This window comes from Clarias gariepinus, chromosome 9, assembly GCF_024256425.1.
Source record: "Clarias gariepinus isolate MV-2021 ecotype Netherlands chromosome 9, CGAR_prim_01v2, whole genome shotgun sequence".
Taxonomy (NCBI): domain Eukaryota; kingdom Metazoa; phylum Chordata; class Actinopteri; order Siluriformes; family Clariidae; genus Clarias; species Clarias gariepinus.
In genome coordinates this window covers 22,844,292-22,870,620 of record NC_071108.1, presented here as the reverse complement: position 1 = coordinate 22,870,620, position 26,329 = coordinate 22,844,292, and the positions used below count along the sequence as shown (strand labels likewise).

The 26,329-nt window shown below is 36.5% G+C and overlaps 1 protein-coding gene across 3 annotated transcripts in view; it reads right to left on the bottom strand.

Annotated features, from left to right (window-relative positions):
- Positions 1–26,329, bottom strand: part of plat (plasminogen activator, tissue) — a 40,311-nt gene that overhangs the window by 11,891 nt on the left and 2,091 nt on the right. For 2 of the 3 annotated variants that reach the window (XM_053503971.1, XM_053503973.1), the window contains 9 exons: positions 16,669–16,759; positions 16,528–16,570; positions 12,366–12,500; positions 8,625–8,735; positions 8,340–8,514; positions 8,171–8,262; positions 7,015–7,189; positions 1,108–1,193; positions 405–467 (listed from right to left, as the gene is read on the bottom strand). In XM_053503971.1, the coding sequence (XP_053359946.1) occupies positions 405–467; positions 1,108–1,193; positions 7,015–7,189; positions 8,171–8,262; positions 8,340–8,514; positions 8,625–8,735; positions 12,366–12,500; positions 16,528–16,570; positions 16,669–16,734 (946 nt within the window). In that variant the 5' untranslated portion in view covers positions 16,735–16,759. Of the gene's footprint in view, positions 1–404; positions 468–1,107; positions 1,194–7,014; positions 7,190–8,170; positions 8,263–8,339; positions 8,515–8,624; positions 8,736–12,365; positions 12,501–16,527; positions 16,571–16,668; positions 16,760–20,606; positions 20,736–26,329 lie in introns of all 3 variants that reach the window. The other variant, XM_053503972.1, reaches the window with a different exon arrangement.

Genomic DNA, 26,329 nt, shown 5'->3' with positions numbered 1-26,329 from the left:
GCAGGAAGCACACTTTAAAGTACACTGCTGCACGGACAGCAGCAATCGGCTCTCCACTGCTCTTCCTGTGATATCCTGAATGTGAAGACCTAAATTTTAGCGACTTGAATTTTATTACCTAAATAATATGTTATGGAGTGACGTGGATCCGTAACAAAGAAAAATTTGATTTGGCGAATGTGAGCCGACACTTTTTTTTAATAGACAAAAACTTTATGTATCGTGCACTGTCAGCGTCACAAATAGTGCAGATAGTTTATGTTCACATACAGCTACATGACACACTGCATGAAAGATCATATTTGAAAAAGCATAATAGGACCCCTTTAATATAAAAATATATTCTTAATATTAGGTTCAAAATGTTTGTTTGAACCAGAGATGTAATTCCTGAATTATGTTACCTCTTCTTGTGGTTGTTATAGGAGCTCTTGGGCCAAGAGTTGTGATGGTAGATGGTCTCCTTGCTGAGAAGAAAAGGCATGATTAATTAAAATCACACACACACACACACACACACACACACACACACACACACACACACACACACACAGTGTTTAAAGAGGATCTTAATAAAATAAAAATAAAAAATTGGGATATAAAATTTGGAGATACCTCATTTAAGCCAGTCATGAGGTCCAGTAACATAATGTATCACTATTAGACTGAAAATGTAGTATTTAATAATTGTATGAGAGAAAAATATGCCTGATTATTGATGACTCAGAACAGTGACAATTACCTTTCAAATTATGGAATGACCTACCATTAACCATTCGTAAGGCCACATCATTGAGGGTGTTTAAGTCAAATCTTAAACCTCACATGTTTTCTGTGGCATTTGAAACAACATGAGATGTTGATTTTACATATTGTTTTGCTTAGATATGCATGTGATGTGATTTTAATTATGTTCCTCTTTTGTTATTTAATAATTATTATTTTTTTAATTATTATCTTGTTTTTAATTTTTTTTAATTAATTTTATTTTATTTTATAAGATTACTATGTTATTTACATACTATGTGGGGCATTCTTGTTGTTAAAGTGCTATACAAATAAGGATGAGTTGAGTACCTTCTTATTAGCAAAATTATGTGTACTTACAGCATTTAGGAATATCACAGAGTTCCCATGTCAGCTGAGAGTCTTTATAAATGTAGCACCAGGGACTAAGGTCACTGTCTGGGTTCCTGAAGAGGTTAAAAAAAATATATATATATTTAAGTATATCAGGTGAGATTTAGTGCCACCAAAATGGGTTTACCCCTAAATGTTTATTTCTTCAATATCAAATGAAGCATATCGGAATGGGATTTTCCCTGTTTAAGTTGTTTAATGACTTTAATCACATCGACTGCTTCATTTCAATTCCATCATGCAAAAGCATGAAGTTTGTCATTGTCTAAATACTTCCCAGCAGAAACACTAACATTCTTTGCTGTTGTCATATGGTTTTTATTAGGTTGCAACAGCATGAAGCCTCCCTATTCTTTTTTATGAAGATGAACAATGCAGAAGCTGGGGACTTGAAGGGGCAGATGTCTCTTTTTTCCAGATACTCTTTAATGTACTCCTTCATTGCATGGGTCTCGTTTAAAAAAAGCAGTACTCTTCAATGCACAGGATCAACTAATACCAGCAGCTTAGTGGAAAAGTAAGATGATCTAAAAACCAGGTGGCTTTACAGACACTGCTTGGAATGGGATGTACTTTGGGGGAATATTTACCTGAAGCAGGGATTCAGGGCTCTCACTAAATGTGGATGCCACTTTGACAAGTGGCATGCAGAAACAGTGTGAGTGGCAGTATCTTGAGCAGCATACAATCTCTCTGTCCCTCCACGCTTTTGGGGTCATGAGTTTGCTCCCACAAAATTCTCCAGATGACAGAGAACTTGCTTATGACAGTGACTAGGAAGGAGATATTTTCATACTGGCCCTGTTTGTAAGCCATGGTGTATTTTGAGACACAACAGTGCAACAGTAAATCCTCCACTAAAATGTCATTTTCTCCAGCTTTGAATGGAGTAGACTATGTGTAGTCTGAAAAGTCTGAAAACAGCTGGCTGCTTACTAATGTGTTTTAGTGGAAATAGTCCTCCCCAAATTCCAATACAGTGAAGAACCACAGGTCTTTTTAATCAGTCTAAAAACATCACTTGGAAGGTAACTAAGAAATAAAATCGCTCACTTCTATATGCCAGTTTACAATTTAAATATTGGAATACTGGTCTTTCATTGCTTTATGGTCCAGTTTTAAGGCTAAAACGTCCATTGTAAGCACTTTTGTCAATCAGCATGGGCACCCGTCTGCAACTATGTAGCCCCATGTAAAGAAACCTGTAATGCACTGTGTGTATTATACCTTTCTATCGTAGCCAGCATTAGCTCTTTTGTGCCATTTGTGCTACAAATTGTAGCTCTTCTATTGGATACTAATAGAGCATTGGGTGCCCATGACCCTGTAGCTGGTTCATTAGTTATCCTTCCTTGGAAAACTTTTGGTAGGTACTAAGTACTACATACTGGGAACACCCCATAAGACCTCCCCTTTTGAAGCCGCACAAGATTATTACTAGATTATTACATTTTCTTAAAGTGTTATAACTTTTTTAAAATTTAATAAGCAAAAATATAGATTCAAAGATCCGAATCTGATTTCCATTCAATGTCGAGGTCTAGTACCATTGGAGATAAGCAAATTACTTTTTTTTTTATTTGCCTATAAGTTACAAGCAATGTACATTTATGTTTAAGAAGTTCTGAGACAAAATACATTTAAACTAAGTGGGAAAAATGCCCACTCTTAGCATAAGAAATGGCACTGTTTGTCTGCAAATTGTCGCTTGTAAACCTGAGCAGCTTCAACTTTTAACATAAAGTTTCCAGGTGCTTTAGAACAAATTTTTACTATAAGAAAAATCATCATCAGTATGTGATTTTTATGCATCAACAAACTAAATAAGCAAAGTGAACTTGTTTTAATGCCTGAATAAACCAATTAAATAAACTGACCTTAACCCTCTGGGGTCCGAGGTGATTTTGGGGCCCTTGAGATGTTTGGACATGCTCTGATATTTGTGCTTTTTCAGCTACTTATAATATTATCGACCAACCTTTATTTTTCTTGTAATCAGCACAAACTGTTCACCATTAATACGTGACCAAAATTAATGTATGTGTTTGCATTTTTTAGGAAAAAAATATTATGCGTGGTTAGTAAGTTTTGTGAAAATAAAAGTAGCTTAAATAAGGCCATGAAACTCATACAGAACATTTGTTCACAAGACTTTTTGAGAACTGGGCTGGTGGACTTGTGTTTTTTCTTCAAAATGATGTGAAAATGATCTTGTTTACTTGCTCACAGAAAACAATATAGTGATTATCATTTTTAAGTCACTTTTTGAGTGTAAAGGGTCTATGCGAGAAGGCGTGAAATATCATTACTAATGCAGTGATTCACACCTGAGTAGACAAAGGCCTGCATAGTGAGCTGCATAATGAGCCATCAGACAGGTATGTGACAGAGAGGAGAGTTACAAGGAAGAATCTGAGGACAAAATAAGGTATATATTTTCAGTGTTTAGGGTATTTGAGAATGTTTTTGACACACACAAAAAAACTTAAGATTTACTTGTGAGTTCAGTTAAACAGTTTATTAGGCCTAAACAATTAAAGTTGACTTTGTGTGTAAGAACAGTGCAAAACTGAAACTCAGCAAATACAAATAATCTGTTTTAATGCAGTTTTTTTCTCATTACAGCTGATGTGATCCAGCCTCCCTGTGCGCTCGCTGTTCATGAAAGGCTCATTTCCATATGAACAGTGCGCGCACAGGGAGGCGGGATCATATTAGCTGTAATGAACCGATACAGGAGAATCTGTACCACTCCTTACTTTTATACGGATTACATAAAACAGATTATTTGTTTTCGAGTTGAATTGGTAAATGTAAAAGTAGACAATTCAAGCTTTCTATAGATATGTATTTTGTGTCTCTCTGTGGAGTATTTGCTAAGTTTCAGTTCATTTTAATGACGTGTTTCTCCCTGCAGTTCATGCAGACCAAAGCGACAGACAGCGCACCCTGTTTGTTTTCATTTTTTTAATTAATGCAGAAAGTTTTATTTTTAACATGTGTGCATACAAAAAAAAGTAGACACTTTACAGATTTGATTAATATATAGATATTGTCCGTAAGATTAAAACTGAAAGTGTAATTTAAGTTCTTATTGGCGTCATCAGGGGAAGACGCCTTAAAGGGGTCAAACAGGCCTACATGCACTTTTTTAAGCTGTTTGGACTGAACTGTGTGTTAGGAGAGTGCGTACACAACCACTCTACGATGATAAAGAGCGGCCCAGTGGTTTTCTTTTCATTTATTACAGTAACATGCCCCTTCTGAAATCAGGCCAATCGCAAATGCCTGTCGATGTGACGCCACACCACAAGAGGCCGCTCCTACACTAGTTGATTGACACTGGTGTTTTAGCAAAGACCCGCCCAGAGTGAGAAGAAGCTGTCGGCCATTGTTTTTCGCCGCTGGAGCAAAATGGCGCCTAAGCGAGTGTTGTGTACAGTTGTTGGGTGTAATAGCGAACACAGCAGTCGTCATTCACTACCTAGGGTTAGTTTTTAAAGCTAACGTCCCCGCCGATTTACCTAAATGCGTTCATGTTTGCGATAATCATTTTTCACCAGACTGGTTTATAAACGCGGGCCAATATAAAGCAGGTTTTTACTAGGAAGCTGCTCCTAAAAATGGATCTGTACTAACGCTTCGTGTTCCTGCTTCATCTTTACCAGGCTCAGTGAGTAATTTATTTTACTATGACTCTTTGCAGATCACCTTTTCTAATAATCACGATGAATGCGGAGTGTAAGTTAACTTATACTCTCATAGAACATGGTTATGGCTTCTTCTCTATGTACATCCGTCTCTATATAATTCCTAATCGCCCGTTTATAATAAACAATGCATTAAGGTGACTGTCTAGTTGCAAACTGTGTACGTAGTCGGAAAACTATATTATGCTTACCTTTGTTACGTTAGATGGTTTTTTAACGATGTCTGTCGAAGATTAAGAAGTCATGTAAACACATCAGTAAACACATCGCGTCCATATCTCTCTCAGTAAGCTTCTCCGCTTTATGTTGTTGTTGCTCGCGGCAGCGTAACAGCCCGTTAATTCATGCCCATGCAGTGATGAGAAAGACAAATCGAGTCGATGCATGTCCATTCTTTTAATTTCTGCGTTGTCAGGCGATATTACAAACTTCCGCGTAGGTTCCGTACTTAAATCAAACCAAAAACGACTGAAGAAAACAGGCTCAGGCTATATTTTCCAGCGTTTTCCAGTTTGGACTGCATTACCCACAAAGCACTGCATTGTGGGCAATGTTTTGTGGGTAATGCAGTCCAAAGCATTGCCCGCACTGAAAAACACTTCAGTGGCTATACCCCACGTGTGTTGTGAAGACACGCCCCACAGAACTGAGGGGGGCGGGCTCAGCAGAGGTCATGAGCATTTAAATTAGCATGTACTGAAACAGGTTGCTGAGAACAGAGCTAGTTTTTACCAGGTAAAAGTAGTGTTTTTTTTTTACACAATCCTTTTGAATTTTTTAATTAACGTATAATACAAACTTTTCATTAGGACCCTAAAGATCATATTAACATTTAATGAAAAATGGGATGTGTGGGACCTTTAAAACGCATATATGCGTGCGCGGACCTCAGAGGATTAAAGGATCATACAAGACACTGTATTAATCTTATTTAATAATATTAAAATGAAAGTTACATGTAATGTACATTTAAAAAAAAAATATCTTAATTTTGACTTTTTTTTTTTTTTTAAACTGGCACTATACTGCATGTAAAAATCCTCTGGCGGAGCTCTTCTATGGCAGGTCAATCAGGTTCTCACTGGAAGAGCACCCACCTTCAACTCCACAATGCTAAGCCATCATTATACAGCCTTTGAATGAGAATTCTAAATCACAATAATGGGGACTGCAATGCTTAAATATTGCATTTCCTCTTAACCAATTCATTCAAATGGCTATCCACACCAATCTGCACAGGTCATACCATCCTTGGACCAGCCATACCCTTCACTCATTGCCCATCACCACAAACACACAGCACATGGAAACTGTTAAAGTGGGTGCTCCTCACCACCTCAGAAAAATGTATGCCACAGCCAATTTGACCTGTTACCGTACTGTGGTAGTAAGGGTTATTTCAGAGCAATTTGCAACTTCATACCAGACTCCAAGAACACCAGGAGGTTTAGCCATCAATCTAATTGGGATCAAAATCTCCTGATTTCCCAACCATCATAGTCTGAGGAGCAACATGAAATTTTGTGGATAAAATTAGCTAAATGTGCATTTTATTTCTCTCATAATCCCCCAGCAGTCAACACCCTAGATTAATTTAATTTATATCAATGCACTTTCCACCACAGGATGGATAATTCTCACCACAGAACATTTTTTTAAAGCCTGTCACTTAATTTTCATACTGAAGATCCCTACAGTCATGAAAACAGCAAACATCTTATTTAAGGAGTTATTTAGATGTATGGCCTTTCACCAATTTCAACATCTCTTCAAAACCTTTTATGTCTTCTCCATCTCAGCAGGTACCTAAATCTAGACCAATTCCCCCTTTAGAGATTGAGGGCACACCTGCATCCAAGTTTCTACTTTAAGCAGTAGGGTAGCGTTCATGGGTCCCTGCTAGAAACATATTGGCTCTTATATTTTGGAATTCCACAGAGAGCACCCTTAGCCCCCATACACACAGACCTAGATGAAGACCTTGCCATAGTTAGTGTTTGGCCTTAAAAGGTGTCTGCTGCTGTAAATTCAATAATATCAAACCCAGACTATATAACCACTTCCACTATATAACAGCAAATAAACCTTCCTCATTATTCTGAATCAGTGCTTTCAGATATTACTTGTCTAAGATATAACCTGGTGTGTGTATGTGTGTATCTACCTGCAGTAGCTGTGGCTGCCAAGACCCAGCTCTCTAGCATTCCGCCTCCAGGCTGTGTAAGGCTTCTGTTGGATTGCAGGCGAGTCCCATTGCAGACATTTAGTGTTGCTTTTACTGAAGGATTTCTTTCCTCTATAGGTCTGGCCTAATCTCTGTACACACTCTGGCTCAGGGTCTAACAAAAGAACAAAATGTTATGTATGTATAACCTAGACAAAGACCACTCTATTCAACTAGTATAACCAAATACATCAACCCGATAACGCATATGACATATTCATAAAAATATTTTCTATTATGACAGTGCCATATGACATATTCACTGCCCATAGCCTTGTTATATAATATTTACTGTAAAAATAAGGAAATGATGATATTTCCACAACCATATTTATAGTATGTTTAGCTAGCAATCCTTAATGATGTTAAAGCTTAACATTTTATATATAATTTAATATGTATATATTTATTACATATATTTAGTTAGATGTGTGAACTTGTTGTGCCTGCGACTTTGTTCGGGTGGAATTTAATTGCACGCTTATAAGTGCGTTTCAAAAAAATGTACCACGCCATCTGTTAAACTTTGAAATGAACTAAAATTTTTACATGTTCCTAAAATGTGAAGTGTGCGGTACAAAGGTGTGAGATCACGTTTATTAAGTAGATTTAAACTGCACACTCATAAGTGCATATTAAAAAATGTACAGCACCATCTGTTGATTTTTGAGATGAACTAATGATTTATGATATAAGAGCGTCTTTCATTTAAATTCATATGATAGCATAACTTCTCTTCCCGTTGGCGATGAAACAAAGCTTATATGTTACACCAAGCTTGGCCAAATACACCTGGGAAAACCTTATTAAAATTCATTTAGCTGTTTTTCAGGTTATGCATGCAAATCGATCTTGATGTGTTCTATTACTCATTTTGACACCCCCCCCCATGTTCAAAAGTAATTATCATACACCTATCATTACTGTGATTTAGTTTAACTTTAAATTACAATGTGAAGTACTGGAGCCATAGGAGGTAAAAAGCTGTTTCTCGTCAGCTGTAACTAGCACTCTAATCATTATAAAAACTTTTCTAATTGAGATATGTAGACTTGTTATTACTTTGGACCAGTCTCTGTGTGCATGTGTGTGTCACCTTTTGTACAGTTTGGCATAGAACAGAATTCCCACACAATTTGAGACTTTTTATAAACATAGCACCATGGTCTGGAGTCCCCATCTGGATTTCTGTAAAAGACAGAATTTCAAAATAGAATAATAAACAGCAATATTTATTAATTTATTTATTTATTCAGTCCAAGTACCTGCAGTAATTGTGATTTCCCAGTCCAAAGATTCTTGTGCCTGGTTTTCTGGCTGTAAATTTTTTTCCTCTGAGTAATGTGGAGTTCCAGTTGATACACTCAGCATTAGAACTAGAAATGCTCCAAGTACCACGATAATCAGACCCCTGCCCACTTACACATTTCTCATTCAGATCTAAGAAAAGGAAAAGTAGTTCATTATGACATGTCTTATGCCACATACTGTACATACATGTTATTGCTTCAATTTAAATGTGTAATGCTTGTGTCAGTTTTATACTCAACTGATCTCGCACTGTTGTCCAGTAAAACCCGGAGGACATAGGCATATGAAATCATTGGAGAATACAGCCTCCTTACATGTGCCACCATTGTAGCATCTTGATACAGAACAAGCTAATAGAGAGAGAGAGATAGAGAATGAGAGAGAAAGTGAGAGAAAGAGCACTACTTATTCTGATGGTAAAAGAACATGTTTATCATGTAACTTAACTGTAAAACTGTCAAGATAACTGTAAAAACAATGTGTAGATGGTTGATGAAAAAAATCCTGTGATGAGAAACCCCCAGTAAGGGCTCTTCACATTGTCCAAATCTCTTTATTGCTCTCTATTATGTTGTAATAACATGTAGGCATTTGGCAGACGCACTTATCCAGAGCGACTTACATTTTTTAAAATCTCATTAATCATCTGAGCAGTTCAGGGTTAAGGGCCTTGCTCAAGGGCCCAACATTGGCAGTTTGGTGGTTGTGGGGTTTAAACCTGGAATCTTCCGAACCGTAGTCTATTGCCTTAACCACTGAGCTACCTCTGGCTAAGTTCCCCATATTGACATACTGGCTTGACAAAACCAACATTCTGTTCTACTTAATCTTCCGATAATAGTCATGAGAGTCATGAGAGTGAACCACACACATTTATTTGAACCACACACTGTTTTTGTTAATTGTGATTGATTTTGAGACGCGATACAGGCCGGACATCTAGACGCTACACACTCCCCAACTGGCAAGTGCCCTCTGAGGTCAAACACTCAGTCAGAAAAGTCCACAATAATGTAAGATGGACAAGTAGAGCCAATTCACCACAGATTTACCACCTAAGGTGTGGTTGTGTGTAGCCATGCATATCAATTGCCTGAACACAAAAAATTGGTTGAAGATGAACTCCAGGGAATGCTTAAATTGGGGATAATCCAGGAGTGGAACAGCCAATGGGTTGGAAAACATGCTTAGTCGCTCAGCAGCACTGTTTTTTTCATTGTTTGTTTCTGTTTTGTTTTAGAGCCCTGTATTAGAACAACAGTAGCTCAAGATTTAATATTCTACTTTACTGTCATTCTAGGATGCAGAGCAGAATGAAATTACAAAAAACACATATAACCCGATAGCCAATATGGAAATTCAATAAATAAATATCCCAAATACTGTAGATGTTGCATATAAACTGTTTAACCTGTTCACATCATAGACCTGTGGTCAGCATCACCTCTCCTATATGTTGTTTTTCCTAATGTGATCTTTAAGTCACTGTTTTGAATTCTTTACTAATGCTATGGTGTTTGTGGTCCAGGAGAGATTATCAGTAAAGTGTGTACCCAAGAACCTGAAAGATGGGACCCTTTCCATGGAGTCCATTGATGTATTTTGGATCAGGGCTGCAATACACAAAAGTCTATAACAAGCTTTTATGTTTTTGTGGTTCTCATGAGGACGTTTGTTGAACACCGTGATGCCAGTCTTTGGACTTTGTCCTTGTTGGCTGTTTCATTTGCCTTATGAGATAAGATCAACTACTTTTTGTGTGACTACGCAAACTTGATGATGTTGTTGGTAGGATGGGTTGAAGCACAGTTATGGTATTTAACTGTGATGTACTTCAAATCATAAAAACTGAATTATTTTACCAGTTGTTATGTTATTTACCATCTTTGTTTCTATCCCAATGAAATGCTCTGTGGCCTGCAAGCTCAATAGCTACGTATGGGACAAGTCTAACTTCAAGTTTACTTAAAATACAGTTAAAGTTATATTTCAAAATTATTCTATACTTTACTAAAAATAATATACAGTGAAACCTGGGATTTCGAGTAACGCGGTTCGCAAGCGTTCTGCAAGACGAGCAAAGATTTTTAATAAATTTTGACTTGGAAATGAACAAGTCTTTGTTTATAAGTAGCGAGTATCATGTATCACGCATGCGCTTCTTGTTTTGACGCCGAGCATCACGTGATCACAACTGAGCAAACAGTTTTTCTCTCTCTTGAGCTGCGGAATTGTGGGTAATCGTCTCCCATGCTGGGTCTTAGTGCACGTCTCCTACTGGTATAATCAGCACACGTGCACGCGTGTACTGTTTACTAGAACACTGTGACCATGTGTGTGTGTGTAAAACATCTTTTATTTTGTGTCTGTATGCGTGTGTTCAGCGCGCGTGATGAATAAAGCAAAAGCAAGTCTCAGTAGAGCGGTTAAAAATCCATTTTCTCTCTCTGCTCAATGTTGGTTTTTGTGTGTGTGTGTGTGTGTGTGTGTGTGTGTGTGTGTGTGTGCGCGTCATTGGACACCGCGCCACACACAGACCCCTCCTACTTTCGCACACACATTTACACACACGCACTCTTTCTCTCTGCTCTACACAGAAACACTGCTCTGTCGCGATTCTTTTCAAAAAGTAAAGTGCAGATTAATTTATTTTTTTTTACTTTACAGCAGTGATTTCATTAGTGTGTCGCTCAATCAAATGTCATTAGAGAGATTTCTTGTTTATTTTTCCGATAAAACAGTGTTTTCGTTGTGTGCATGCAGATGTGTGAAAAGAGTGGAGGAAGGGTGTGTAAGATGAGAAGGGGGACAGGGGGAGGGGCTCCTTACTTAAGCTTAACACACATACACAGCGCCTGCGCGCACAATTAGAAACACTTTTTTTTTTTTAAAAGGTGAAGTGCAGGTAAATATTTTTTTAAATAATATTTTGTGTTAATTATTATGTATTTATTTTTTTGGGCTGTGTAATAAATAATTTGAGTTTCCATTATTTCTTACGGGAAATTAGATTTGAGTTACGAGTGTTGTGAAATACGAGCCCGCTTCTGGAACGAATTATGCTCGTAATCCGAGGTTCCACTGTACTGGCACTTGATATTAAATTTACCTAAAATAATATTTCACTGACAGTATACTTTAAAGTATATTTTTATAAAAAAAAAGTGGGCTAGGAGTACTGTACATACCTTGAACCTGTAAATTTAATTATAGTATACTTTACGGCAGAGTGACGTATTCAAGCTAGTTGTGAACTTGAAGACAAGTCTTACATCTAAAGGATACTTAAAAAGTATACTTACATAAACTAAAAGGTGAGCCAATTTAGTCCCAAAAATTACTGAAATAGTAGATTCACAAGTTTCAGTAGTAAATGGATATTAGAATACTTATGACATTCAGTACTACATAATGTACAATAACATATTTAGAAGGTATACCATATTTAAGTTTTTAAAACTTAATAAAATCTAATTTAAGTATACATTTCTTTGATTATTGTTTGTAATAATACCTAAATTAGTGTGAATTAATTTTGAATTAAAAACTGCCCTATTGATTCAACAAATAGAATTGTCTAGCTAAATATAAATTAAGTTGAAAAATCTATTTAATCCGACAGGTCAGCTATCTAAGATGTGGTAAATGTGGCAGTGGTTAAGGCTTTGATTTGAAGAGTCATGAGTTCAAATTCTATTTCCACCAGGCTGCCACTGTTGTGATTTTGATCAAGGCCCTTATTCCATAACTGCTCAGTTGTTTCCTTTCTTAATGGTTAGTTGATTCGAATAAAGCATCAGCTACTGTACAGGAGCTATATTGAAATTTGCATGTATTAAACATAAATAAAAGTAATATTGCTAATAATTTTTTTCAGTGGACCTCAATGTGCTTAAATTATTGTCAGTAATTTGTAATGCATAAGTATATATGAGGAAATTGAAGTGTGTTTTGTGTGTGTTGGTGGGTGTTTTACTTACTAGTGATAGGTATGTAGTAACAGCGTGCTCTTGCTCTTGGGACGCAGTGGCAAAACTCAACTTTCTGACCTCTCCATCGTAGCCAAGTGTCTCCATTCTCTCTGAGTGCAGCTGAGTCTGCGTCTACACAGCGGTCTGAAACAGAAAATAGACACAACACACACATATACTAAATAGTTTCAAAGACACCCTGGTCCTGAATTACACAGGACAATGACTTACATAGCAAAAAATTACATTACACTAAGCTAAAAAACAAGACAGCTGTTTATGGATATATACAGTACATTCACTGACAGCTTACCAGCATTGCTACTTATTTATTATATCTAGTTAAAAGTTGAGTGGTAGAGTAATTGGTTAGATTTTTACCCCATCTATTTACAAGAACATTAACCTCCAACAATTGCACAAAAAGGCACTGGAAGGATGTGTTGATTAAAAAAACTCTAGGTGCATTGAGTGCATCAGTTTTTTACAATGTTTACATTTTTGTAACTAATTTTGCCAGCAAATGATGGAAAATGAGACTGCATTTACAAAAATATGAACGTGGTCATTGTTGATAAGTGTAGGTTAAACAAAGACCTAATAAAATGGTGCTCCAGCTATACATGTGCATCTCAAAAGAAAACTTGGTGCTCTTCGACCTCAAAATGACAAGACGGCAGCCCAAGTTTGCATTACAGGGAGTTTTATCTGATTATTGGTTGGTGCCAGTGCCTGAGAGGAAAGCTCCTATCATTTGTGCTTTAGGCAAGAACTCAACAGAAGACGCTTTATAACTCACGCTAACGGCTAGTCTGGCAAAGCCACTTTCCATAGACTTTTAAAGTTGTAAGCAGTTTAGTTAAGCACATTATTAAAGATTATTATTCCAGATAAATAATACAAGTACATTCCTGACTAGTGTACTAGTGGACTATGAGCACTACCCACAGAAGTAAATCAAACTTAGCACATTCCACAATACTATGTATGGTAATTAATTGCAGCAGGGCGGCTACGGTGAATCAGCGATTCTGGCTTACATACCCATGCTGATAATCGATTAGGTGTGCTTTTTTTATTTTTCATTTAGACCAATTTTTGTATGCTATACTTTTTTGCTATGTGTCTTTGCTTTGCACTCATTTCCTTTGTAAACTGGTTGAATGTCTGCTATGTCTATGTTGTATGGTCTATCCCTTTGTTACACACCCCTGTTGCATCACGCAATATACCTTATACATACATCTCATTTATACCCCCATTCCACTCTTTCGATAGCCGAATTTGCTACCGAATCTAAACCGATGCAAATTCGTTACGACCTCTGGATATCTCGGTAGAAGTCGGTAACAGCTCCTTACAGCCTATTTTGATATTATTGGTTTTAAGTAATATTTCAATTTTCTGAATTTCGGGATTTCATTAGCTGTAAGTCATAATCATAAAAATTAAAAGAAATAAACACTTAAAATAAATCAGTATTTGTCCAATAAATCTATATACAAGTTAAACTTTCTGAATTAAATTACTGTAATAAATCAGTAATTTACTTTTTGATGATATTCACACATCACACATTTTTCATTCATTTCCACCTTTTATTTGCATTAAATTCAGTTTGTCTTGTACAGATAGGTTTTTATAATTGCTTATTTACTTTATATTTCTTATATATTTTTTAAAAATTTTATATTTTGTTCTACTTTCTTATAGTTAAGCTATTTATTTCATGTTTCTTTTTCATTTCACTTTCTTATTTTTTGTTAATTGTTTTTAAAATATTTAAGGTCACAGGCGGTCATATAAGGATTTCACTGCATATTGTACTGTGTATGACTGTGTATGTGACAAAACTTAAATTTGATATTTTTAATTTATGGAGATGCACCTATATGTTTATCAATATCTTTTTTTTTCTTCATTCCCCAACCAAATCAGTTGTATCTTTGGGGTAGCCCGTATTTTTATTACTTAGTTGGTCATGGTCTGTAGTCCATGTTTTTTTTATTGATATAAAAATGACAGATTGCAATAATGTATAGAGTTGTGCTTAATGGACAACCCTGATTCAAACCTACTTTTATTTCAAAACCATCATTAAAATGTCACACATTGATTTTATACTGGGTTTCTCAAAGTCCGTATTCCGATTTGGATCCAGACTACACGGCAAGTCAATCTGGACCCAGCCCACCTCAAATTAGGAATACATCAACACAATGTAATAAAGTGTATGTTTCCCATTTTAAAAGTAAAACATATTGTAGTTATTAATAAATTGTTGGTATTGTAGTCTATCTAGAGATAATTTAGGGTTGACTAACAAGTGCCCATTTAATATTAGCAAGTTAGCTAATGGCCAACAGACATTCACATTCTGCTGCTGACTCTGCTGACTTTAGTGTCTTCAGTGTACATTATGTGGTGAGGATGTCATGATTCAAACGTGCAAAATGTTGGTGTCTCCGTCTAGTGACCACAGATTTTTTGCCAAGGTTTAGGCAGCTAATTAAATGCAGATAGCATGCATTTCTCAAACTAGGCTGCAAGGCATCTTGACTATCTTAGTGACATAGTGAATCATTTGTGCACTTAATTCTGTTATTTTAAGGAGACCTGCAAAAAGCGCATTTACAACAGAGTGCAGCACTATTGCGATGCTCATGCAATCCGTGTGTCCACGCTGCATCAAGTAAAAAAAAAATCCAACTTTTCAGAATGTAGCAAGTGCCCCGCAAGTCATAGACAAAAACCAACCATCAACTACACTCTTTGTCTTCCTGGAGCAGCTGGTGAAATTCTGTTTTCTTCATGCTTAAAGGATCAAAAGCACATTAAATTTGCACTTCAACAGTGTTTGAATACACAAAATAAAAACAAATATAAAATTTATAGAACTTTAAGCGGGCGCTGCGATGCCAGATTCACTGTATGCGCAAAGCATTTTACGTGAGGGAACGTTCCGAATTGAGCTGCAGCAATCATGTTCGACGCATTATCTGTCATAAGCACTACATCTTTATCTGATACCTGCCATTCCTCGACAACCTGAGAGAGTAGCTCTGCCAGATGAACACCCATGTGTGACTCATAAACGGCACATGTAACAATATCTCCCAGGTCTCACTAATCTAAGCATAATTTAGGCATTTCACTACATTTCGTACTGTGTATGACTGTGTATGACTGTGTATGTGACAAATAAAATTTGAATTTGTAATGTGCTGTTATTGTCACATATGACTCTGTTGTGACCGAAGTCCAAGAATCACATGTTATTGCAACTCGATGAGCTTGGTAAAGGTCCGGCACAATTTTCTCTAAAACATGGTTTCTCAAGTTAGTGGTATTACCTCCTGCATATTTTATTTGTGCGTGGCATGATTTACACACAGCTTGTGTCTTCTCCAGGTGGTGCTTACCAGGTTGTTTATAAAAGCCGAAATGTGCCCAGAAGTCGGCTCTAAAGTAGTTGGAGCATTTTTAAATACTCGCACTCGAGATCCGCCTCCCTCAGCCATTGTATTTTACTGCGACAAAGCACGTATGTGGCAAATGACGTCAGAAAAGCGTCAGTACGTTATAATCGGTTATGGTCTATTACTGAACCGATACTGAATCGTCCTCGTCTGCATCGCGATGCATCGTAGAAACGATTAATTTTGACACCCCTACTCGAAATCCATTTAAATCATACCACTTCTTCGTTGTCATGGAATGAGATCTTTGAGCTGAAATAGAAATCTGATTTGGACCTCTGAAGATTATGTTTGAGAAGCGATGTTTTATGGGTTAATGTGTTTTGGAACACAAACCGCCATCTAATGGTGATGCCATAAAGATTTAAGCTTTAATGGGCATGTTTACTGTGAAATCTAGAAACGCCTGTCTTTCAAAAGGAGAAGGAGGGGCTGCTGGGAACTGCATGATGACTGCCTAGAATCTGTCTAAGAACTGAAGCCACTCAGTTGATAGTGGCCTTTTTGAGTGGCTACCTATGTACTTCAGGTGGCCTACCAACACTTTAAACAAAATATTCACAATATAAAACCATTATCTCATTAGATTAAAATGCTACTGTAGAAAGCAATATAAATATATACTATAACTATAAAGTTTTGCAAAGATGTCCAGGTATAAAGTATTAAAAGTTGAAAAATCTGTGATTCACCTCTATAGTTGCGTGTTCCTCTTCTCACTCTGGGAAGGAGTCCCTGAGAACAAGTAAGTTCTACCATGGTTACTTTCTCATTATTTTTCTTAAAAATCTATACTGATGCAGTAATCTGAACAGGATTACACATGTACTTACCGTGTCAGCTAAAGTACAAAAGTAGAGAGGCAGCAGTAGCAGCAACAATCTTGCAAATGCATTCATGATTTAACGAAGAATATTCAATGAACTGAAATACATATAAAAAAGAAAAAAGAAACACAATAAGTATGGAATTATTTAGTACACAAAAACAGTGTATACATCCTAGAAACCAATATTATCTTTGGACTTTTCTCCTTTCTAATTCTGTTAGCTTTTTCCCATAAAATAAAGATACGTGGGTTTGAGATTTAAACATAAATATGAGCTGATGGATCACAATTTCAGCTTTCATTTCCTTAGATTTTTTTTCTTGTTAACAAGTTAGTACATTTTATTTATGGTTTTGGATCACCCAATGTTTAGGTTAGCAAAAATGTTAAAATAGGTAAATTCAAAGTAAATAACATTTTATATACGTTTGCATATCCCTTCCGTGCAATGCTACACCAAGTCAGTGAAAAAAAAAAAAAAGAAAAACAGAATTGTAAGGCAAAGTCTGCCATATCTCATATTTCATATTACTATACTCAGCAAAAAAAGAAACGTCCTCTGACATTCAACTGTTTTTACTTTCGGTAAACTTAATGTGTAAATATTTGTATGAACACTAAAAGAGTCCACACCATAAGACATAAACTAAAAATGTTTCACAATGTGTCCCTGAATGAAGGGAGGCTCAAAATCAAAAGTACCAGTCAGTATCTGGTGTGGCCACCAGCTGCTTGAAGTACAGCAGTGCATCTCCTCCTCATGGACTGCCTATTGCGGACAGTCTGAGCACTGATGGAGGGATTGTGTGTTCCTGGTGTGACTCGGGCAGTTGTTGTGGCCATCCTGTACCTGTCACGCAGGTGTGATATTCGGATGTATCCTGTGCAGGTGTTGTTACACATGGTCTTCCACTGCGAGGATGATCAGCTGTCCTTCCTGTCTCCCTGTAGCGCTGTCTTAGGCGTCTCACAGTGCGGACATGGCAATTTATTGCCCTAGCCACATCAGCAGTCCTCATGCCTCCCTGCAGCATGCCTAATGCACGTTCACGCAGATGAGCAGGGACCCTGGGCATCTTTCTTTGGGTGTTTTTCACAGTCGGTAGACAAGTCTCTTTAGTGTCCTGCGTTTTAAGAACTGTGACCCTAAATGCCTACTTTCTGTAAGCTGTTAAGGTCTTAACGACCATTCCACAGGTGCATGTTAATTAATTGATTATGGTTAATTGAACATGCATGGAAAACATTGTTTAAACCCTTTACAATGAAGATCTGTAAAGTTATTTGGATTTTTACAACATTATTGTTGAAATACACAGTCCTGAAAAAGGGACGTTTCTTTTTTTGCTGAGTATATATATATATATATATATATATATATATATATATATGACCTAAGTAAAATGTAAACATGAAATAGACAATTAATAAATGCAAGAATTTATATTTATGTTTTATCAACAAGTTATTACAATTTAATATGTTATTAATTTAATACGTTATATTTTGTATAGGTTTCATTTATAATTAAAAAAAGAATGGTCTATACCCTGAAATTGCTCTCTTATTTGCTTCTGAAAAGTTCTTGCATGGCATCAATCAGTGTCTGCAGTGTACATCTGGGGCTCAATAAGTGTTTAATCTTCTATGCAAATGTAAATATTTTATTGATTACAGATGTGCAATAATTGAAGGCTGCCCTAAGCCATAAGGGAATGGCCTACCTATACATGTCTATAAGATGTCTTTTACAGTCTATGGATAGATAATGGCAGATGTCCTACTCATCGCTCCATCCCACTCATCTGTACTGTACATATAACATTTTGTTATGTTTTCCCTTTTAGTGTCACGCCTGTGACGCTTGTGCTTTTAGTGTTAAAAGGATTTTTTTTTGTTTGTATGATTTTATAGTAAATTTGTTATATGGTGAGGCCATTTCCTCACATAGCTTTTTGTGCTATTTTTATGTAGAAGGCCATTAACTCATTCCCTCCTTTCCTTCCAAGACACTCATGCTTCCACTCGGATCTTAGCATGTCTGGCAGATATCACATCCTGGATGGCAGCTCATCAACTAAAATGTACTTTCAAAACTGCTGTTCATCCCATGTGATTCATCCCACTGTCAGTATCTTATGATCTCCCAGGACATGATTCAGATCACACCTTCAGTAACTGCCCACAATCTGGGGATAACCCTGGACAACTCCCCCCCCCCCCATATTGCTAAATTTTGTCACTTCTACCTCTCTCCTTCCAGGACACTTAGGTGCTTGTTTAGTCTCTTGTTATTTCAAGATTGGACTACTGCAACTGACTCTTTTTTTATCTGGCAGGTCTCCCTCTGTGCACCATTCATCCTCTGTAGCTGATCCAGAATTATGTCTAAAGACTTATCTGTTTCTTACGTATTTGAGTTAACTCCCCAAATCCCTCCCAACAGTGTTTGACTGATAACATATTTAGTTGGTAACCTAGAGAACCAGTTTAAAGATATACAGCACTGTGAAAACCTGTTTTTGTTAACTTTTGTTTTTTCTTCTGTTATACTTTTTTTTTACTTCGAATTTTAAACATCAAAAGTATTCTATGCTTACAGATACAAAACAAAATCCCTTGTTTTTAAAGTTCGCTTCTTACATACATCTCCTGGTTATATATAGCCTAATTTATTTATTGCTGTTTTTATATGGAAATTTGCAGTTGTAGTAGCTAGCCAAGTCAGTAATTTAGCTAATGATAATGTAGCTTTAGCAAGGTTTAAGTTTAAGAAGTCAAGTCATTGCCCAGCTATCACTAAATATGGGGAGTTTCTACATTTTGTCCTTTGAGCTAATACAGGATAATGAATGGTCATGACTCACTGATGCATGTGAGGAGCAAAAGCTGGCTTATTTAGCGTGGCTGGATCAACTACGGGTGGCTTGGTGCCAGATATCACACCATCAGAGGCCTAGTGGGGTTAGACCCATTTTGGTGAAAAAAGTAGGACCTCCTTAATATTAGAAGAGTGGTCATGAAGTTATAGATATGGATATACAGGTTTATATATATATATATATATATATATATATATATATATACACCCCAACTCTTTTATATCACACACATTATGGGCATTTTGGAATGCGAATTAGCCTAATCTGCATGTCTTTGAACTGTGAAGGAAACCAGAATATCTGGAGAAAACAATCAGGTATCTCAAAATATTAGAATATTTCATTCTGAAACTGAGTATATTACTATACAGTAGATAGATGTGTATCTCTGTGTCTAGTTCAGTACATGAATGGAGAAAACTGCTGACACCCTCAGCAGGTAAAGACTATTGCAGCAGCCCTTACAGCAAAAATATCTTCGCACATTTGGCACAATCTGCCTCCTAACAACTAGGTTTGTTTTTCTCACATATCTTTTCCACACCACCTTTCCGCTTAGGTCTGTTCATTGTGATACGTTCATTGTGAGAGAGATGGAGAAAAAGGGGGAGGGGTAGAGCAAACATATTTGATGTAAGTGGAGCAAGATACTTCCTCGCTCTGCCTATTGTGCAATTTAATTGGGCTTATGCTGTGAACACAAACCAGTGGGCCATGGTTACAGCATGATAAGCCTTTGGCCAAAAATTTAAAAAAGGGTAAAATCCTACAATGGGGTCCTGTTCTCTATTCAGTTCAAAGCAAATTTTGTATATAATTTTGGAAATTAAGGTCTTAGAGTCAGGAGGAAAAGTGAAGAGGAACAAAATCAAAATTGCTTGAAGTCTAGTGTGAAGCTTCCATATTCTGTGATGATTTTGGGTGTCATGTTATCTAATTAACAGTGTTATATCAAGGCCAAAGTCAACACAGCCATCTAAAAATGTTTAAAAGCATTTCATGCTTCTGTCTGCTGAACTCTCTGGAATAACTGGTCAAGAGGAAGATGAGAAACACCCACCTCAACAAAACAGATGAGATGGTGTGTGAGTGTGTTTTATGTGTGCCCTGCGATGGATTGGAACCCTGTCCAGGGTGGACCCTGCCTTGTGCCCCAAGTCTCCTGGGATAGGCTCCAGGTCCCCACAACCTTGAATACAGGATAAAGCGGTATAGAAGATGAGTGAGTGAGAGTGAGTGATCTTTCCAATATTTTGAGATACTGGAATTCTGAGTTTCATGAGCTGTAAAATATAATCATCAAACTTACTTTAAATTGAATTTCATGATATTTCATTTTTTTTTTTAGATCCATCTATCTATATACATACACACACATCAGTTGAGGTCTGCACCAGTGCAATGTAGTTTTTAGTGCTGAGCCACAATGGTTAATGTTTTTTGACAAAAGTATAAAATTGCCATAATAAAAACTAGTGTTAACGACTACATATATTTTATCGAAGCGCTAAATAAAATGAGGAGATATATTCAGAAAGACAGATAAGGGGAGTGGAGGACAAAGGGAAAGCAGAGAAGAAGGAGGGTGCGTCTGTGTAGTCTGTTAAAGAGAGAGTGACTGGTATATGATTTATATTTTGTAAAACATTAATAAATATAGCATACATCTTTGTATCACACTCTGCAAACGGTGACTCAAGGTGAGAAAAGCAGGGAGGAAGAGGTGGAGGAGGAAAAGGAGGAGAAGGGAGAGGACCTCATGGTCGACACTCATCCTGTGATATACCCATAGGTTTCCTGCTGCAGATAATTTTTTTTATTTGACCTGTTTTTTTTATTTGATTTAATACTGTGGTTGACTTTGAATAAAAATAATATAAATGTAATGTATATAAATATTACGTTTCTTATTACTGATCTAAAAACATATGGGATTTTTCATAGTATATATTGAAACATCACAAAAATTATATAACACATTATACATCTTGTGCTGTTAATAATAATAACAATAATAATAATTACTAGGGCTGCAACTAACGATTATTTTGATAATCGATTCGTTGGTCGATTTTTTTCCCCTTCAATTAATCGGATAAAACTAAACGCTTCTTTAATTTGTTGTTTTGCTTATAACTATATAAAACCATAAATTAGGGTATTATTTAAAAGTAAAATTAAAAAAATGCAAAAGCCACATATAGAGTTTAATGATCTTTAATTTTGACATTTAAACCTTATTTTATGTAAATCAACATTTGTTTTGTTTTTAACAATAATTGCAGATGGCAAGTGGAATATCTCATTTTATTATACAAAATTACATTATTTTAGCTGTTTATATCTTAACTGAATATGTCAGTGTATTTTTTAAACATTATATATGTCATATATATTAAAATACACTGACATTCAGTTGTTAAGATATAAACAGCTAAAAAAAATTGTAATTTTGTATAATAAAATAATGTATGCATAAGTAAAACCACAGTAAATTACATTTGTTACAAATTAACTTTGTAGTGGACTATAATAAAAACTGTAGAAAAGCATAAAGCACAAATATACTGTTATTTGCATTCGCTGAAAACTACAACAATCACTACATGTAATATTCTACTGTTATTTGCACCGTGTAAATTAAGCTAATCTAAAGAAGCACCATTTAACTAATCACTATTGCTCATGAGGTGATTGTGCAATGTGATGCTAGCGGGTAGCGCGTGAAAAGATCTAGCGTGACTGTCCCGAAGTTAGCAAACAGTTTAAACAAAACCACTTAAACTATACAACTTTTACACAATGAAAAGATACAGTTTTTACTAAACCATCTTTTCTTTTTAAGGGTTCGTGCATGACTGTGGTACTACCATGCCATGAAAGCTCGGTCTTGCATAGCGTGCAGGTTACCGTCTTCTTAGAGGCATTTAATGTAAATTGCTCCCATATCTTGGAGGATTTGGGGCGCACACTTTTTCCTGCAGACGCTTCTGTAACCTCCATTGCGCGAGCAGCTGTGTATCTGTGTGTATCTTTGTATATTTGTGCATCTTGTGGTCGCACTCCTCAGTGACGTGAGCAGCCCAACTAATCGATAACGGCATTCGTTGACAACGAATTTCATTATCAATAATTAGCGATTTTATCGCTTAGTTGTTGCAGCCCTAATAATAACAATAATAATAATAATAATGATAATGATGTTATTATTTAGCTCTTACAATATATATATTTTGGTCTGGATTATGTTTTCTAAACATTCTCATCTAATCCTCTAAAGGTCCCATAGACCTGCGGACATGATTATTCTGGTGAACAATAGAAACAAGCTTCAACAAAGTGCTATAAGTATATCAGAAAATGTTTATTTCAATAAAACTGTCCTGTGGTCACACACACACACGTGGTCACAGTGTTATAGTAAACAGCACACGAGCGCACGGATGTTGCCTATACGGGCGATGCACCCACACTGAGACTAAGCATTGAAGACGATTACCCACAATACTGCTCATATTTCAAGACCTTGCTCGTTTACTAAGTAAAAATTTGTTTAAAACTTTTGCTCGTATACCAAGGTACTAACAATCCAAGCTTCCACTGTATTATATTTTTACAGTGCACAGATGTAAAAATACAGATTGCACAGATTGATTTACCTATACATTTTTGCTACCGGTATGAAATCCTGACACAATAGAAAAAAATATAGAACTGGTTGGTGGCTTGAGCCTCTTATACATGAACCCTTCATACACTTGCTGTCAGAGCATCCACGCAATTCTCCTACGATCTCTGTCATTAAACAAATTGTTACAACATACCCGATTTTTTTTTTCTATTTTGTGTCTAGAGAAATTCCCAGGAGATATGGTTTAAACGAGATTGGTCCTTTATCAAGATTTTTGGCCTAATATAATCATGTGACACATCATTGAAAACTTGACAAGGAAAGGTCATCTGTGAATATTATTGTAAATTGGCGGAAGACTAAGACATTATTAAAAGTAACTTATTTTTGTGTGGATTATGACCATAGGTATATTATTGTTTCATAATATATCCATAAATATTACCCACTGAATACAAGGAAATGTTATGTTACATATTGTTTAAGAGGATGCACATCCTGTGCACGCTTCCTGTGTGTTTGCTTAGTTCATGCTCACAGTGGTCATCATTATCGGCTCCCCTGGTTTAAATGTGTTTCTGGGCTTCTAATAAATAATTATTTTATTGCAAAAGCATAATCTTACACTGAAAATTGTAGAAAAATCTAACCTTTAACACAAGTGAATTAAAAAAATACATGACTAAAAAATACTTTTTTTTTTATCAAATCACCTGTTCCACAATTATTGGCACCTTAACAATTCCGATAAAATAAATGTAATTGAAGCATTTTGGTCATTTTTACTGTAGTTCATAAAGTTGATCAGAGTGTCTAGAAACTTTCGATTAATTCATGACTGATTGTTTTCCTGTGGTGTAAATATGTGACACAGTGGCCTATTTATCTTATCCACTCTTTAACATGGGAAAGACAGTGGAACACCCCATTTAAGTAAGGCAGATGTGTGTCAACCTTCATAAGTCAGGCAATGGCTACAAGAAAATAGCCACTTGCCTAAACTCGTCCATATCTACAGTCAGAGGAATCATTAAGAAGTTTAAAACAACTGGAACAGTAACAAACATGACTGGACAAGGTCCCAAGTTTAACTTTCCACCCCACACATTGAGGAGGATGGTAAGAGAAGTAAAAAAAATCTCAAACCCTCACTGTCAGAGCAAAAAAACTGCATCAAAAAGTGGCGTCTTGGGGTCACAAAGGCTACGTTTACACTGTCAGGTAAATGTGACCCAATTCCGATTTTTTTGCTCATATTTGACACAAAACGGATATGTTATATGTCCGTGTAAACAGGAAAAAAAACAAAAAAACGCATGCATTCCGATATTTCAAAATCGGTTTCAGGCCTCCTTCATATGTGGAAATAAATCACATATGTGCTAATGTGATTGTCGTGTAGACAGAGAGATAGGATTTTCTGAGGCACTGTGTTCTGTACATCATTAAAACTGCGACTTCTTCGTGGTTTAATGACGTAATGTTATTCTCCTGCGGAAGCGCGTGTGAAATTATAACATCGCAGGTGACATGGAAAAGGAAAACCCCTTTGGGCATCGAGACCTGCAGTGTACCTAACGTACCTAAACTCTCCAAAACAACCATCAGACGCTATCTACATGCCAATAAGCTGTTTGGGAAACATGCAAGGAAAAAACCTTTTTCTCACCTATAATCACAAATATAAATGTCTGGAGTTTGCTGGGACTTCAGCTGTGGTATGTGGTCAGATGTGCTGTGGTCAGATGAGACTGAGATAGAGCATTTTAGCAACAAACACTGTCTGGGACTGGTGTAAAACAAAATATGAGTATGAAGAAAGCACCTCATGCCCACTGTATGTTGGTATGGTGGAGGATCTGTGATACTGTGGGCCCGTTTCTCTTCCAAAGGCCCTGGGAACCTTGTTAGGGTACATGGCAACATAAACTCTTTGAAATATCAGGACATTTTATATCAAAACCTGAAGGCCTCTGTCAGAAAGCTGAAGAGGGTTTGTCATTGGGTCTTTCAGCAGGATAATTACTCAAAACATGTGGCAAAATCTACAAAAAAAAATTGTTCTGCAGACACAAAATCAAGCTTCTCTCATGGCCTTCTCAATCTGGATTAGATTGGATTACTAATCATCTAAGAACGAGTTGGCAGGGAGAACATCCCATGCACATAGAATGGAAAATTAATTTAAAAAAATAGATGGAAAGGCACCAGTGCTTGTCAGGCATTAAATAAGAAAGGGAAAAGAACTTTAACACATTAAACTTTAAAATAAATCATTGTTGCCACAGGACTTGTTAATCAAATCTACTAGCAGAGGTCTCTGCCCATCCCCATTCTAAACAGCACAGACTAGTACTCGTTGCTGAGGATAAGGTTTTTAGCTTGTGCCAGCAGGCTATTATGACATTTTGTGAGTTCACAGTGAATTTGTCAATTTATTGGACCAAGTCATGACTGGTACAATAACTTAGGCCTTTCAGGATGGTAGAAACCCTGACTGAACTGAGGATAAGCCAACCACTCTCTTTCTGAAAACATGGTTGATCTAGCCACATGGAACATTAAAGGGTGCGGCTTTTATGGGTTTTTAGCGGTAATAGCACCAAAAGAAGAAAGAAGGAGCCTCTATGACCTCCTTAAAGCATAGAAACTAAACTTTCTACAACACTATAATCTAAAATAAGTAATTGATAAATAAAACTAACACACAAAATAAACCTGACCCTATAAGTAATTGCCCCTTATGACAGATATATCTCCAGCCAGATATATCTCGGTAATCATCTCCCATGCTCGGTCTCAATGCGCCTGCTTTACTTTTCAGTCAACATCTGTGTGCGCGTGTACACATTATGACCATGTGTGTGTGTGCGTGTAAAGCATTTTTTTATTTTGTGTCTAAGTGTAGTGACTATTCTATAGTAACTGCACTACAACAACGGCCCTCATGAAAAAAAAAAGCAGTAGCAGTGCGGGAGATGAATCTGTTTAATGACAATGTGTCACGCCCTAGCCCAAAGAACCGATCCCCCTTCCTCATTCCACTCCAGGTTTTCACTTAACCCCAAGTTAATTTCCCACCTGTGCACCTGTCACTCATTTCCCTTTCATCTACAAGCTTTAAAAGACAGGCATCTACTTTCACCTGTCGC